The 15615-nt window shown below is 42.3% G+C and overlaps 1 protein-coding gene across 1 annotated transcript in view; it reads right to left on the bottom strand.

The window, feature by feature from the left end:
- Window positions 1–12800, bottom strand: part of PTPN14 (protein tyrosine phosphatase non-receptor type 14) — a 109281-nt gene extending 96481 nt beyond the window's left edge. The window contains exon 1 of the mRNA XM_068541436.1: window positions 12543–12800. Within this exon, the coding sequence (XP_068397537.1) occupies window positions 12543–12716 (174 nt within the window). The 5' untranslated portion in view covers window positions 12717–12800. The remainder of the gene's footprint in view (window positions 1–12542) is intronic.
- Between the last annotated feature and the right edge of the window lie 2815 nt (window positions 12801–15615).

Genomic DNA, 15615 nt, shown 5'->3' with positions numbered 1-15615 from the left:
GAATCTGCCTGCCAATGCAGGGGACAAGGGTTCGAGCCCTGGTCTGGGAAGATCCCACATGCCACGGAGCAACTAGGCCCGTGAGCCACAATTGCTGAGCCTGCGCGTCTGGAGCCTGTGCTCCGCAACAAGAGAGGCCGCGATAGTGAGAGGCCCGCGCACCGTGATGAAGAGTGGCCCCCACTTGCCACAACTACAGAAAGCCCTCGCACAGAAACGAAGACCCAACACAGCCATAAATAAATAAAAATAAATAAAAAAAAAAAAAAGAGGGAGGGGATATGGGGATATATGTATACATATAGCTGATTCACTTTGTTATCCAGCAGAAACTAACAATACACTGTAAAGCAATTATACTCCAATAAAGATGTTAAAAAAAGAAAACAGGGGCTTCCCTGGTGGCGCAGTGGTTGAGAATCTGCCTGCTAATGCAGGGGACACGGTTCGAGCCCTGGTCTGGGAAGATCCCACATGCCACGGAGCGGCTGGGCCCGTGAGCCACAACTACTGAGCCTGCGCGTCTGGAGCCTGTGCCCCGCAACGGGAGGGGCCGCGATAGTGAAAGGCCCGCGCACCGCGATGAAGAGCGGTCCCCGCACCGCGATGAAGGGTGGCCCCCACTTGCCGTAACTGGAGAAAGCCCTCGCACGAACCGAAGACCCAACACAGCCAAATAAATAAATAAATAAATAAATAAATAAATAAATAAATAAATAAAAAAAGAAAACAGAAGTTATCTAAAAATAAAGGAGAAAAAGCAAGCAAAAGCAGAAGCTGGAAGGCCTATAAATGACATGAAAATCTAAAAGGTATAAGAAAAAAAAAAAAATCACAAAGCAGTGCCTCCCCGAAGATTTTCTTTAGAGTCTCATTATAGGTGTTTATGGGACACGGGAACATCACTCTGATGCTTTCCTAGGAGATCTATCATGTGGGCTTAGGCTAACCTTAAAATGAGGCAATCTGGGTACTTAATAAACCGTCTGAAAAGGGTCCAAGGCAGTTCTGCATTATACTGAATCCCTTCATGCAGCACAGCACCATATGAGGATATTCCACCATACTGTGGATGGCTAGGAGTGAGTTTGCATATGATAAATGAGGTAACATATGTAAACAGTGACAGGCTATGTGATAATTATTTTAGTTGAAAAAGAGCCCTTTTATACGCATAGGTGGAGAAAGGGAGGGCAAACTTTGCAATTGCTTAACAAGCCAACCATGACTTACTATCTTTCACTAAAAGGAGTCTTCACATTTGGAGGTATGATTTTATGGTCCATACTTCATTCAAATTGTAACATTCACTAAAATTAGTAACATTCAAACTATAAAGGGTCCACAATAACTGCATAAACATTCTACAATTGATTTTGGAAAAAAAAAAAAAAAAAAAGATTTAACTTTTACTTCTCCTATGCTTTGGAGGCCCGTATTTTAAATTTCCTTTTCTCATTCCCAACCAATCATTAAACCAGACCTGATCTCCCCACTTCAAAAAAAAAAAAAAAAAGGGACTTCCCTCGTGGCGCAGTGGTTAAGAATCCGCCTGCCAATGCAGGGGACACATGTTTGAGCCCTGGTCCGGGAAGATCCCACGTGCCACGGAGCAACTAAGCCTGTGAGCCACAACTACTGAGCCTGTGCTCTAGAACCCGCGAGCCACAGCTACTGAACCTGCGTGCCACAACTACTGAGCCTGTGTGCCACAACTACTGAAGCCCGCACGCTTAGAGCCCGTGCTCCGCAACAAGAGAAGCCACCGCAATGAGACACCCACGCACCGCAATGAAGAGCAGCCCCCGCTCCCCGCAACTAGAGAAAGCCCGCGCACAGCAACGAAGACCCAACACAGACAAAAATAAATTAATTTAAAAAAAAAACCCACCCTGAGAAAGAATATTCCATGGAGTACACATACACATACATGCATGCACAAAGATACATTCATGCACACGTGCACACACAGAAAAGGAAGATGATGAGGTACAAAAGAAATCATTGTATGATAATAGTCTTGAGCCATAATTAACAGTACAGAATTCCAAATAACAAGGTAAACCACTTCCAATGCCAAAACCTAATCCATGGCGTAAGATATTTTTGTTGCTGCAATACAGTCTTTTCCAGAGGACACAGGGTATTTCTGGGTGACTCACCATGCATTTATCCAATGAAACAATTATTTAACTATTCAAGGAATGGGGTTCCAATGCAGAGGCAGGTAATCTGGAGGACACAGTTTCTACCTACTATGGCCAGAACGACCTAGTTTTAGAAGTGCTGTATTGAGTTATTTAGGAGGAAGGAAAGTTCATTTATGAGATCCCCATCCGCACACTGTTTTGTGAAGCTCTGCCCCAAGTAACCTTCTCCATTCCCACCCCATCCCCCACCCCGTTCTTCCTCTAGCCACTCCCTGTTCTGGAGTATTCGATGGAGGAGAAAGACCCTGTCTCAAAGTTCTTACCCTGTTCTGTTCAAGTTCACAAGGCAACACATTTATTCAGCCATGTCTACACAATGTATCACAGGAAATGGAATCAGAACCTAACCACTCACTTAAACTAACATGTGCACCAATCAACTTCCTGTGTATCAGCCAAGGGGCCACTACTCCCATCAAGCCCAGCTGAGACCACACCAGGCCTGTTCATAAGCGACTTGCCAATTTCAACTCCAGCTGAATTCTGAAAGCTGAGCTTCACTGCTAAACACTGCCAGATGGTTGAAGGAAATGTGGTGGATTCCAAATAGAAACCACCTCCTCCATGACCAAAAGGATTCCACCGTATTGCCCAAGAAAATGACTGAGACACTTGTTTGGTTTATCTCCAAAGCACCAAACATAAGCCAGGTCCATCTAATCCTCAGGATACCTCTGTGTGAGCTCTAAATCCCATTTTATTTCTCTAGTTTTCTTTAGAAAACAGCTCTGGTGCCAGGAATTCTGCAATGAGTTCATTGCAATAAGAAAAAACAGGGCTTCCCTGGCGGTACAGTGGTTAGGAATCTGCCTGCCAAGGCAGGGGACTCGGGTTCGAGCCCTGGTCCGGGAAGATCCCACATGCTGCAGAGCAACTAAGCCCGTGCGCCACAACTACTGAGCCTGCGCTCTAGAGCCCGCGAGCCACAGCTACTAAAAGCCCGCGTGCTTAGAGCCCGGGCTCCACAACAGGAGAAGCCACCTCTCACTGCAACCAGAGAAAGCCCGCGCACAGCAACAAAGACCCAACTCAGCCAAAAATAAATAAATAAATAAATTTACAAAAAAAAGAAAAGACAGAAGAACCGGTTCCCAGGGAGAGGAACCACATCTCTGAATCAACTGCTAAAAATGTAAAAATGCATTACTAAAAAATAATGTAAGAAGAGCCACATAAATTGTCATTTTCATATGAGTAGTTTCCTGGTTTATTTGGTTTGGAGTTTTGCATTTTAACAGGGGAGGATAAATGTATGTGAGCCCTCAAAAATAGGCTAGTTTCTTCAGTGGCAGACTGGCATGTGAATCCTTCAGTGTCATAATAAGAGCCCTCTTTCGGTATCATGAAAAGATTGTAGTAAATAAGGCCTTTAAAAACAGTTGGGGATGTTTTTGATTTATTTCTTCATTTATTTGTAAATATGGTGTTATCCCCCATGGTAGCTATTAATAGGGAAAGATTTTTTTTGAGGGTTTTGTTTTTCTAGTTTTATGACAATGGCACAGCTTTAATGCCAACTATTTATAAGGGTTACAGACACAGTCTTGGCAATTACTAGGGATTAAATCCACGATCTTATCTCAAGCATTTTGAAGAGTTAATCATCCAGAAGCAAAAGTTTAAAATACTTTCCATTAGGTTGTAATAGGGTCCCTGTAGTAGGCAGTATATTTCAGTTGTAAATTAAGAAACAAAGAGGTTGAGACACCTCCACATAAAATATATAGGAATTACATACAAGCATTCAAACTTTCACTGAGGCATGGAAAATACTTCAAAAGATGACTAGACACAGGCTCTGAAAACAGCACTTCACGCAATTACATTCCAAATGCTTTGGAAAATAAACCACCATACATCAGTTGGATAACTGCAAAAAACGACTTGCGTGCAATCAACCTCTACTCTGGATAGTCTGGGATTTCTATAACTGGCATGTCTATAATTAACAACTGCACCATCTTCATTTTCCTAGTCAATCTTTTCATAAAAGTACAGGAAAAGAAATTGCAGAGTAACACAGACCCAAGAGGCAAATCTCATAGCCAAGAAAAATCAGTCTTCTGAGGCTGCACGACTCACTCGGATTATACAAAAAGATGAAGACCAGGGGATTACTTCACCTACAATCGCTGTATCTAGAAAATAGACACTGGTACCAATTTACCTTACACAACTGACATTAAGCTAGTAAGATTTCACATCATAATCTTTACAAAGACAAAAAGCAATGCAAAATTCAGAAGTTTCCCCAGCAGAGTACTCTTCAATCAGTTCTTAATCATGGTTGATTATTTTAGTCCTCTGCAAACACAAACATATATAGATATGCTTAAGCTGGCTATAAAATACAGCAAATTCCACTATTATCTGACAGGGCCAGGGAATGAGGTGTTCCAGTATACCCATTATCACAGATAAATTTCCAATTCCCAAAAGATTAACATAAAATCAAGCCATAGAAATGTCCTTAATGTAGGTTAGCTTTACTTTGATGAAAGGAAATGCATGTTAAGATTCTGTATCTTTGTAAGCTCTAGCCATTATGAAAAGAGCAAAATGTGAGACATTTCTACCATAACTGATAGCTCTGGATAAATCAGCTCTCAGTACAGATGAAAATATAAATTTGCAAAAGAAAAGGGGAATAACTTAGAGGATAATCACCAACGCTATGAAATGGTTATGGATTTTTTTTTAGGCTCCTTTAAAAACCAGGGCTCTTAGTTTAGCCTTAGAAGAGGCCCAAGAGTTATCAAATTTATTCTTCCCCAAAGTGCTGGATTTCCTAATAAAACAACAGTTCTCTACCTGGAATAGAATATAGCCATGAAGAGTATTCTCACATACCTGTGTTAAATTATTTATCCCGCCTCCATTTATTATTTTTTAATTAAAAGTAGAGTCACGATTATCCCTAAAGGAAATAATTCTAGCATATTTTTACATTTTGTTGGAATTCTTTATATTCCTCATTACTATGAACATGGCCTCCTTGCTTTTCTTAGAAGAGCAGCGTTTAGTAGAAATATAAAGTGAGACAGATATTTTTTTAAATGTGTACCTAAATTTTTAAAAATTATTATGCTGACACTACTTTGTTCTATTTATTTATTTACTTACTTACTTACTTACTTATTTATTATTTTGACTGTGCCGGGTCTTTGTTGTGGCACGTGGGATCTTCACTGCGGCATGCATGCAGACTTCTTAGTTGCAGGCTGTGGACTCAGTTGCGGCATGTAGGCTTCTTAGTTGCGGCCTGCAGACTCTTAGTTGCGGCCTGCAGACTCTTAGTTGTGGCATAGACACAGGATCTAGTTCCCTGACCAGGGACTGAACCTGGGAACACGGAGTCTTACCCACTGCATTGGGAACACGGAGTCTTACCCACTGGACCACCAGGGAAGTCCCTGAGCCACATATTTAATTTAAAATTTTCTAGTAGCTACATTTAAAAAGTACAAAGAAGTAAAATTAATTTTAATAAATTTTATTTAAAGAAGTAAAATTAACTTTAAAAAATTTTACTTAAAATGGTATAGGGACTTCCCTGGTGGCACAGTGGTTAAGAATCCACCTGCCAATGCAGGGGATAGGGGTTCAAGCCCTGGTCTGGGAAGATCCCACATGCCGCGGAGCAAATCAGCCCATGTGCCACAACTACTGAGCCTGCACCCTAGAGCTCCCGAGCCACAACTACTGAGCCCACGTGCCACAACTACTGAAGCCCGCATGCCTAGAGCCCGTGCTCCGCAACAAGAGAAGCCACCGCAATGAGAAGCCTGTGCACTGCAACGAAGAATAGCCCCCGCTCTCCACAACTAGAGAAAGCCCACGTGCAGCAACGAAGGCCCAATGCACCAAAAATAAATAAATTAAAAAATAAAATAAAATTGTATATTCAAAATATTATGCTTCCAACATGTAACTATTATAAAAATGACTGAGATATTTTAACTTTTTTTCATACTAGGTCTTCAAAATCCGCTGTGTATGTTATACTTACTGCACATCTCAGTTCAAGCTAGCCACACTTCAAGCGCTCAATAGCCACATGTAGCCAATGGCTATCCTACTGGGCAGTGCAATCTGAAATTAATAACTGTTCAAGGAACTGAAAGATTTTGGCTCAGTGGAAGATCATAGTTTCTAATGATCAAAGCCATCTAAAAATGGAATGAGCAGACTTACAAAAGGGTGAGAGCCCAGACTCTGGAGGGACTGTAGGGGGTCTAGACAGCCTGAGTGGTGTCTTTTTTTTTTTTTTTTTAAACTTTTTATTTTATATTGGAGTATAGTTCATTAACAATATTGTGTTGGTTTCCGGTGTACAGCAAAGTGATTCAGGTATACATATACATGTTATCTATTCTTTTTCAAATTCTTTTCCCATTTAGGTTGTTACATATTATTGAGCTGTGCTATGCAGTAGGTCCTTGTTGGTTACCCATTTTAAATATAGCAGTGTGTATATGTCAATCCCAAACTCCCTAACTATCCCTTCCCCCCGACCCTTCCCCCCACCCCATAACCATAAGTTCTGTTCTCTAAGTCTGTGAGTTTGTTTCTGTTTTGTAAACAAGTTCATTTGTATCATTTCTTTTTTTTTGGCTGCGTTGGGGTCTTCGTTGCTGTGCGCGGGCTTTCTCTAGTTGCAGCAAGCAGAGGCCACTCTTCGTTGCAGTGCGCAGGCTTCTCATTGTGGTGGCTTCTCTTGTTGCGGAGCACGGGCTCTAGGTGAGCAAGTTCAGTAGTTGTGGCTCATGGGCTTTAGAGAGCAGCCTCAGTAGTTGTGGCGCACGGGCTTAGTTGCTCCATGGCATGTGGGATCTTCCCGGAGAAGGGCTCATACCTGTGTCCCCTGCATTGGCAGGCAGATTCTTAACCGCTGCACCACCAGGGAAGTCCCTGTATCATTTCTTTTTAGAGTCCGCATATAACATACTATATTTCTCTTTCTCTGTCTGACCTGAGTAGTGTTTTGCAGAGGAGACCACCATATTAAGTGCTTCCTATGTGCCCAGCACTGAGATACGGTGGCAACTTTGCAAAAACTAACTCATTTACTCCTCCCAACAACTTATGGAGGCTGCTACTATTACCATCTTCATCCACAGATGAGAAAACAGAGGCACGAGGTGGTTAAGTAACTATTCAAGATCACACAGCAAATCAGTGGCAGAGCCAGGATTCAAACTCAGACAGTTTGGTCCAAACTCTCATTCCTAGCCACTAAACTCTGCTGTTTCTCCATGTATTTATTTTTCAAAGATAAGAATTAGTCATAAGGCAACATTGTTTTAGCTATTTCTCTCTTAATCTAGGACAATGATTTTTCAAGCCATGTTGGGGCATGTGTGGGAAGGGCACAAGGAGATGGGGCTCCAGATACCCTATCCATCCCCTCAGCAAACAGAGCAGCTCCATTTTACATATTGAAGTTCTACCTAAGATTTCATTTGGGGAAGAGGAAATCCATTGATCCAAACATACTGTAACTATATTATCAGAATTCTAATTTTCTGAGCCTCCTGTATCTCCCGCGTCTCTTCCTTTAAATAGAGTTCCCAGCCAGAAACTCATACCTAATTTTTTTTCCGAACTTATTTAAAACAATTAAAAAATTTTTCTTCTTAAGTGGTTCACGTTATTTCCTCTTGCCAGGTTATTGTTATGTCCACCTAATTAGCACCTCTGTTCCTCCTGTCACCCAATCCCCATCGTTTTTCAGCTATTTGGTTCTTTTCTTAAAACACAAGGTGATCATGTCATGCTTCACCTTGAAATCTTTTTATGGCTTTCCATCTCCAGGCAGTGTTTTATTCCCCAAACGATTCAAAGAGTATTTACTAGAAGGCTAAATTAATTGTGAAACACTGAGCTTAACACATTTATTTTTTTAACTGCAGAACTTATGAGACTGTTTCCCAAAGCATCTTACCACGGCCCCTTTTTCTGCCACTACACATCCCTGGGAATTAGAACGGTGGAGTCAGTCTACCTGAATTTGAGCCAGCCCAGTGACTACACTGTGGTCTCCCCATCCATAAAATGGGGACAGCAAGAGTAGCCACCTGACAGACTTGTTAGGAGAATTAAATGAGTTGATCTATGAAAGGCGCTCAGCACAACATGTGGTACATTAAAAGGTGGTGATTATTTTAATTATTTTTGTGACACATTTTAGAAACAATGTTCTACTGGATCTAGTTAAAACTTCTTAGCCAAGTACATCAAACCCTTCAAAAGCAAACTCCACCTACCTACCCACACTCCTATCCTCCCCTCCATGACCCCTACACACACACACACACACACACACACACACACACACACACACAGAGATCTGTGCAAACTGCACTCTGCCCTTCCCTGAAAATTCCATGTTCTTTCCTGTTTCTGTACCTCGGCACAGGCTGTTCTCTTTGTTTTGTTTCTTGTTTTTCCTATTCTCCCAACTCCAGGGTTTCTGGGAGCAGGGACCCTGTCATATTCTGCTTCCCCAGGGGATGATTGTGTTTGCTGACTAAGCCCGGCCTGGGCACTCTGGATGCCATATGAAATGGCAGCACAGTTGTGCATTCAAAACCAAATTTGACCCTGAAAACGTTTAGCGTATCAGTTCAGGGATTTCTGAGCACGAGCCCCCGGTTCCCTTTGCTTGGCCCGGCAACAAACCTTTCTCTGCTCCAAACTCGGACGTTTCGGTTTGTTTGGCCTCACTGCGCATCGAGCACATGAACCTGCATTCTGTAACAGGAGGATGAAGTCATACAGGACACGGTCAAATACTAGCAGAGAGTCAACTGAGACCTCTGGTGACCCAGGGTGACTCAGGATGACATTTCATTTTGTTGGAAGAGGAATATGTGTTTAACACTGAAACATGTATATTTTTCAATTAATGTCTGAGTATAATATTTGTTTAAGAAATCAGTTTATTACATTAAAAAAAGAGTTTACCATATGGACACACGTCATTATACGTTTGTCAAAATCCACAAGATGTACACCACCAAGAGTGAACCCTAACCTACACTATGGACTTTGAGCATGTGATGTGTTAATGTGGGTTCATTGACTGTACAAATGGACCACTCTGGTGCGGGGTGTCGACAGTGGAGGAGCCTGCGGGGGAGGGGACAGGAGGTATAAGGGACTCTCTGTGCTTTCCACTCAATTTTGCTATAAACCTAAAACGGCCTTAAAAAATACAATCTTTTTTTTTTTTGGCCACACCATGCAGCTTATGGGATCTTAGTTCCCCACCAGGGATGGAGCCTGTGTCCTGCAATGGAAGCACGGAGTCCTAAGCACTGGACTGCCAGGGAATTCCCTACCATCTATTTTTAAGTTATCTAATAAAACACAAATTGTAATTAACGTAGATCAAAAATTAAATCAAAATTAATTTTCCTTTCCTAATATAAATCTACGGTCAAGTTTAGGGTACATCTAAACTACAGAAAACGTCTAATGGCAAAGCCAAATATTCACCACACTCTACTTTCCAAAACTTCATAAAGACTAAACAATTCATTGTGTTTTAGATGAATTTTTTTCTTTCTTCTCTAAAGCACCATCAGCCCTATTTGAAAAATGACCCACATACAAAGTCAAGTGAGTGTGGCAGACCCTGTGTGCACACCCTCCCCTCTGCTCTTGGGTGGAGCATGCATGCCTCCTTGAGGTGTGTCTGGGCAAATGAAGAACAAAGTATTACACTGCTCTATCTCATCCTTCAGTTCAAGAGGACTTTCTATAGGACTGTTTCACAAAAGGCCAATACCTTCCATGGGATCTGTCACAGAATGAAAGCATAAAACCAAAAAAGAAAGTGATTTGTTCTAACGTGGATGCACCTGTTTAGAGCCTGTCAAAATAAAGCCAACGTTAAACGCAAAGCCCATCTTAGCGTGAGAAGATCAATCACCCTGCAACACACACTTGGCAGGAGAATCTGGACTTCACTGCTTTGTCCTCTGTGACGACCCAGTTGTGGGATAATCCAGGGTTGACCTCTGCCCTCTCACTGAGAGAAACAATACTCTGCTGAACGTTAATTATCATTATCATACACATCTCCAGACACCCCTCGCTTTGCACCTTACCCTCTGGCTTTACCTGGTGAGTCACAGAGATGCCTCATCAGCCGCCCAGAATGGTGCCTGATCCATGGACATCCACAGATCTTCAAAAATCCAGTTCCCCATGCCCAGAATGACCTGCCTTCTTTTCCACCTACTGAAGTCCCGGGCATCCTTCAAGTCCCTGTTCAAAATGCGAGGGCTCTGTTCATACTTCACCGAGGCTTCCTCTCCCCTAGCTAGGGCTGCGGTGTTCAGTGCAGCAAGGCTGTGCACTGCAGAGCTCTAAGGAGAGCCACACTGCCTTTCAGGCCAGCCCCTGCATTGCATTTAGTGTGGATCACATTCAGTCTTAGCTGGTTTTCACATGCTGGATTCCTCTACTAGTCTGTGCATATCTCGAAGGAAAAATTACAACTTATTTATCTTAGTTTCACCAAGTCCCAAAACAGTGTCTGGAACATTGCAGTTGTTCAGTACTTTCTTTAATGAAAAAATGGTTTTCAAAACTCTCATGTTGGAACAATTATACATTATTAGACACAGCCCTGTGCATTTGCCATACTATATCTCTTCTAATATTTACAACAGCCCTGTAAGGTAAGTGAGGTGAGTATCACTATTCCCGTGTTATTGCTGAGAAAACTGATTTCCAGAGAAGTTCAATCACTTTTCCAAGGTTACCTCGTAAGTGATAGAACCATAACTTGAACTCAAGTTCAAGACTCCAAAGCCTGCACTTACAACTACTTAACCACATACTATACTGCTTCTAATGCATGCAAAGAATACTTAGTTATTCTCATTTAAGTTACTGGGAATATTCAAAAGTAAAACCACTGCATCTATTTTCTAATGATCTATAATGAAAATTTTTATGAGAATTTAGACCAGCCTCTTGGCCAACTGACGACAGCATTAAGGTTTTTCCTTTATGCCGATACACACGCATATGTTTAAATACGTGCACCCTAATGTGCTATCAAGAAGCAAAAAAGAGCCAACTATCAACCAGCAAGGTCAGAACATTTCACATGTTTATTGTGTCAGCTACCGAGCTACATATACCTGTTGGGCAGGACAATCTCCTCCACAGGAAGATAAATGTCAAAGGAAGGCCTGAACACTGAAACCAAAGTATAAACACGAAGACCAGTAGGAAACAGAAGTGCTCAGGTGAAACAGTCCCCCAGAGGATAAGAGACAGCCTGTGGGAGATGCCAAGCGGAGAGGAAGACCTTCCTTGACCCCGACTCCTTTGTGCAAATGCAAAAAGGGTGGATCCTGAGAGGTGAGCAAAGAGATCAAACATGATCGCTTTCAACAGGGACCGCTCCCCTCTTCTGCCTCACCCTGAGAACTGGGCAATGGTGTCACAGGGCCCAGGACAATCACAGAGCTCCTCCTTGCCCTCGGGAAGGCTTGACTCTCAGGGGTCTGCCGTCATTTCAGCACTGGCAACCTTTCAACCACACCCCCTTACCTACCAGCCCATATGCCACATGCGATATGCTCCCAAGACACAAATGCTTGAGGGGGTTTCTCTCAAAAGTCCCTTGTCCTAAATGTCTGTAAGACTGAAAAAAAAAAAAAGCAGGGCTTGCTGGTTACAAAGGGCACATTGCTCTAAGAATCTCTTCTAAAGAGAGATAACATGACTGTCTTAATGGTGAACCCTGGGTTTGCTTAAAGCCCAAAGAAAACAAGGTCATGAGGAATCTTAAAAGGAACAAAACCCCCATTTTACAAGCTCCCTCAAAAAAAGCCTCGCTGGTCATGCTCACTTTAAATGCTCTTTTTTTTCCTCTTTTCCCTCTTTGAAGAGGAAAATATGGAAACAAACAAACAAACAAAAAAGCAGCTGCATCCACCCCTTATGTGGTTTTCTCCTTGATATGCAGCCGGAATGCCAAAACCCCAGCTACCCACTTGACTGTTTTAAAGAGAGTAAATGGCTTTGGGGAGGAGAGTCTCATTACAACCTCCTCATGGGCTGAAAGCAAAGGGGAGCTGCCACCCCCAGCCCGTGCCCCGTGCAAACTCTAGGGGGTGTCCCTGCTTCTCACAACATCAGAGCAGGTCTCTGCATCCACTGAAAGGTGTTAAGATCTAGGCCGTGCTAAGAATAACAGGATGCTTCGAAACCAGGCTGAGGCTGAAAAGCCTGGCAGGTGCCAAGAGAAGGCAGCTGGTCCCTGGGGTTGAGCTCTGGCGCATCCACCCGCCACGCTTGCACGCTTACCTCCCGCAGCTCCAGCCTCTGGGCCACCGCCTCCAGGCACTCCTGCCCCGTGCTCTCCACAGACAGCGTGCACTCGATAACGTTGCTGTCCAACAGGCGGATGCGGGTGACAAAGCAGTTCTTGCTCAGGACGTTGTAGCGCCGGGTCCGGCGGAGCTTCAGGCCGAAAGGCATGGCTCTGTGGCCCTCGGATGCTGCCCTCCTGTCCTGACGCCCACGCCCCTGAGATGGCCTTAGCAGCTTTGTGACTGGGCGATGACACTAGCACCCGTGCTCCTCCAGGTGCAGAAAAAGGCGTCCATGCCCGGCGTGGCGCTCTGGAGGGTCGCTGCAAACAGAAAAGCAGCAGCAAGGTCATCAGCTGGAAGGGAAGCTCCAGGCGGCACATATTCCACACACACAAGCACATGCCCCTGATAGATGAATGTCCAGATTCAAGAGCCAGCAGACTCTGTTGCTCCCAAGCGCCTTGGTCTAACCCGTGCACTTGACCTTACCTTACAAGGGTGATATGATAAGATCCACTTTATGGCTAGAGTAACTGACGTTCAGAGAGATTAAAAGAACTCATCTAAGAATGCACACGGCAAAGCCAGAATTCACACCAGCGTCTATGCGACTTCGATTCACATGCTTTTTTTCATCGCACAAGCCTGTCTGCTCAAGAAAGCAGGAGTAGAATTTGAACTTTTTTTTTTTTAACTTCTAAATATATTATCTCATTTCAGCCTCATTAACAACCCTCTGGGTGTCGATTGTACGATCCCTATTCTAGAGATGAAAAAAAGTGGGGTTCAATGATTTAATCAACTTCCTGATCCTGAACTTAAAAATCTTATCTTATTCCTCACTCTTTGCAACACTGCCTCTTTACTTCCATTAACATTATTTCCGTTTATTTTAATATTTATACTTATTTTCTTATTTACTTTATCTTCTTATTTACTTTATTACTGGATGATAGAAAATGGAGTGAATATGCATTTATAATTATAAATTAGTAATTAATGACTAACTACTCAGCAACTTTCCTTTTTCAAAAAAAATTAATACATGAATTTTTTTAATGCACTTAAAATCACAACTCTATCCTTTTTTCACCAGATATTTAGACAGATGTGGGGAGCCACCCTACAATCTTTCTGTTCCTTTACAGAATTCTTGATGCAAAAGCCCATCACCAAATTACAGATAATTTAACTTACTAATAACGAGATTTACTGACACCCAGACGTCCCACCAAATGGTAGCGATGACATTATTGCCATGGACAACACGAGAACAAAACAACAACAGTAGAAGCGGCTTTACCATTCCGCCCTGTGCCAGCAGTTCTCTCACTGGGAGGCTCGTTAAACTTATCTTCCAAAGAAGCCAGAAATGTCCACACGGCCTCTCTGTTCAACTTTCTGTTCTCCATGAAGCGCAAAGGACTATCTCTTGCTCATATGATTGTTCTGTTCATTTGATTCCCTAAGTCAGGCAGCCTTTATGCCCTTTATCCACAGAATTACCTCTGAACCCCCTGACACTTGGATAGACAAACAGGAATAATTACTTGTAGGAATTCTTGCATTAATAAGTAAAATGGCTTCAATATTTAGAAATCACTCCTTGTCAGTACCCCAGGCCTCACAGAGGTTGTCAGGACACAACCCTACAACACAGTAAAGCACACTCCTGAGACTCTCTCAGCCAGTCTTTGATGCCTGCCCTCGGCACATTCCTTAGCGTGACAGGTTCGTGTTTTATGATGGCTTAAAATACATATGCTAGAGACTTGGGCTTGGTAAAATAGATTAACATTTCTAAATCACTTTATGTTGGCAGAGTATCATGTTTGCCTGCAAGGTAGGCCAACCTGATGATCTCCTGGTATCTGCAGAAAAAAATATGGAGGGACCCACCCAGAAAAGAAAAATTTAAAAAAAGAGTATCAGAATTGAAATACAGAGTCCTTAAGATTTTACTCCTCCCACATTCCATCAACTTGCTAAAACACAGGGCAGAAGACACCAAGATTCAACTCCTATATTAGCTAGAGAGCCTCAAAGAGAGAAAAATATTTGCTCTGTGGGCACAAGTCACATTTCTCATCCTGGGCCGGGCACTTTACATTTGGGTGTGTCTCGCCTTGAACACCTAGGAAGGAATGTGGCTGGCTTGGTGCACTTTTATCCCAGGCACTACTAAACACAATCTCAGCTACATATTTGACAGGACACAATCCACAACGCAGTTAGTGAGATAAAAAGTAAACCGCCCAACAATGTGTACAGATGATCAGTTTTTATAATAAATAAACAAATGGGAAAAAAATATAAGTTCACCAAAATGACTGTTATCTCAGGGCGACATGGTGATGGTATCAAACGGAACTCTTATTTTATATTTCATATATAGTCATCCCTCTGTATCCGCAGGGGATTGGTTCCAGGATCCCAGCAGATACCAAAATTCAAGGATGCTCAAGTCTCTTATATAAAATGGCATAGTGTTTGCAAAGAACCTATCTCGTATACTTTAATTCATCTCTAGGTTACTTATAATACCTAATACAATGTAAATGCTATGTAAATAGTTGGCCAGCTTGGCAAATTCAAGTTTTGCTTTTTGGAACTTTCTGGAATTTTGTTTTAAAAAATATTTTCAGTCCAAGGTTGGTTGAATCCGCAGATGCAGAACCTGTGGATACGAAGGGCCAACTGTATTTCTGAATTGTTCTAACATTTTACAGCTGCCTTATTTTTGTAAATAAAGATTCTTTTAAAATATATTAGCTACAGAAAATGATATATATCAGGTGCAACATCTGACAATCTGGCAACACATCTCCTAGAAAATACCTATTTTTGGTTTAAAGAACTTTTAAAATCTTCAATTTGCAGGACACTTGCCAGGTAAAGTGTCAACAAAAAGGTTATAAAGAAAACTGGTCTGGTCCCTCTAAAACTCAGTGTCCCGAAACAAGAGCTGAACAGAAGGGATTGGAGGCAGGTTGGTCTAGAGTAAGAGAAATTCCGGAGTTATAAAAGCAAAATGCAATGTGTGAGCCTTAAGCAAACCCAGGTTG

The sequence above is a fragment of the Eschrichtius robustus genome, chromosome 3, assembly GCF_028021215.1.
Source record: "Eschrichtius robustus isolate mEscRob2 chromosome 3, mEscRob2.pri, whole genome shotgun sequence".
NCBI lineage: Eukaryota > Metazoa > Chordata > Mammalia > Artiodactyla > Eschrichtiidae > Eschrichtius > Eschrichtius robustus.
This window is presented reverse-complemented; position numbering and strand designations above follow the sequence as displayed.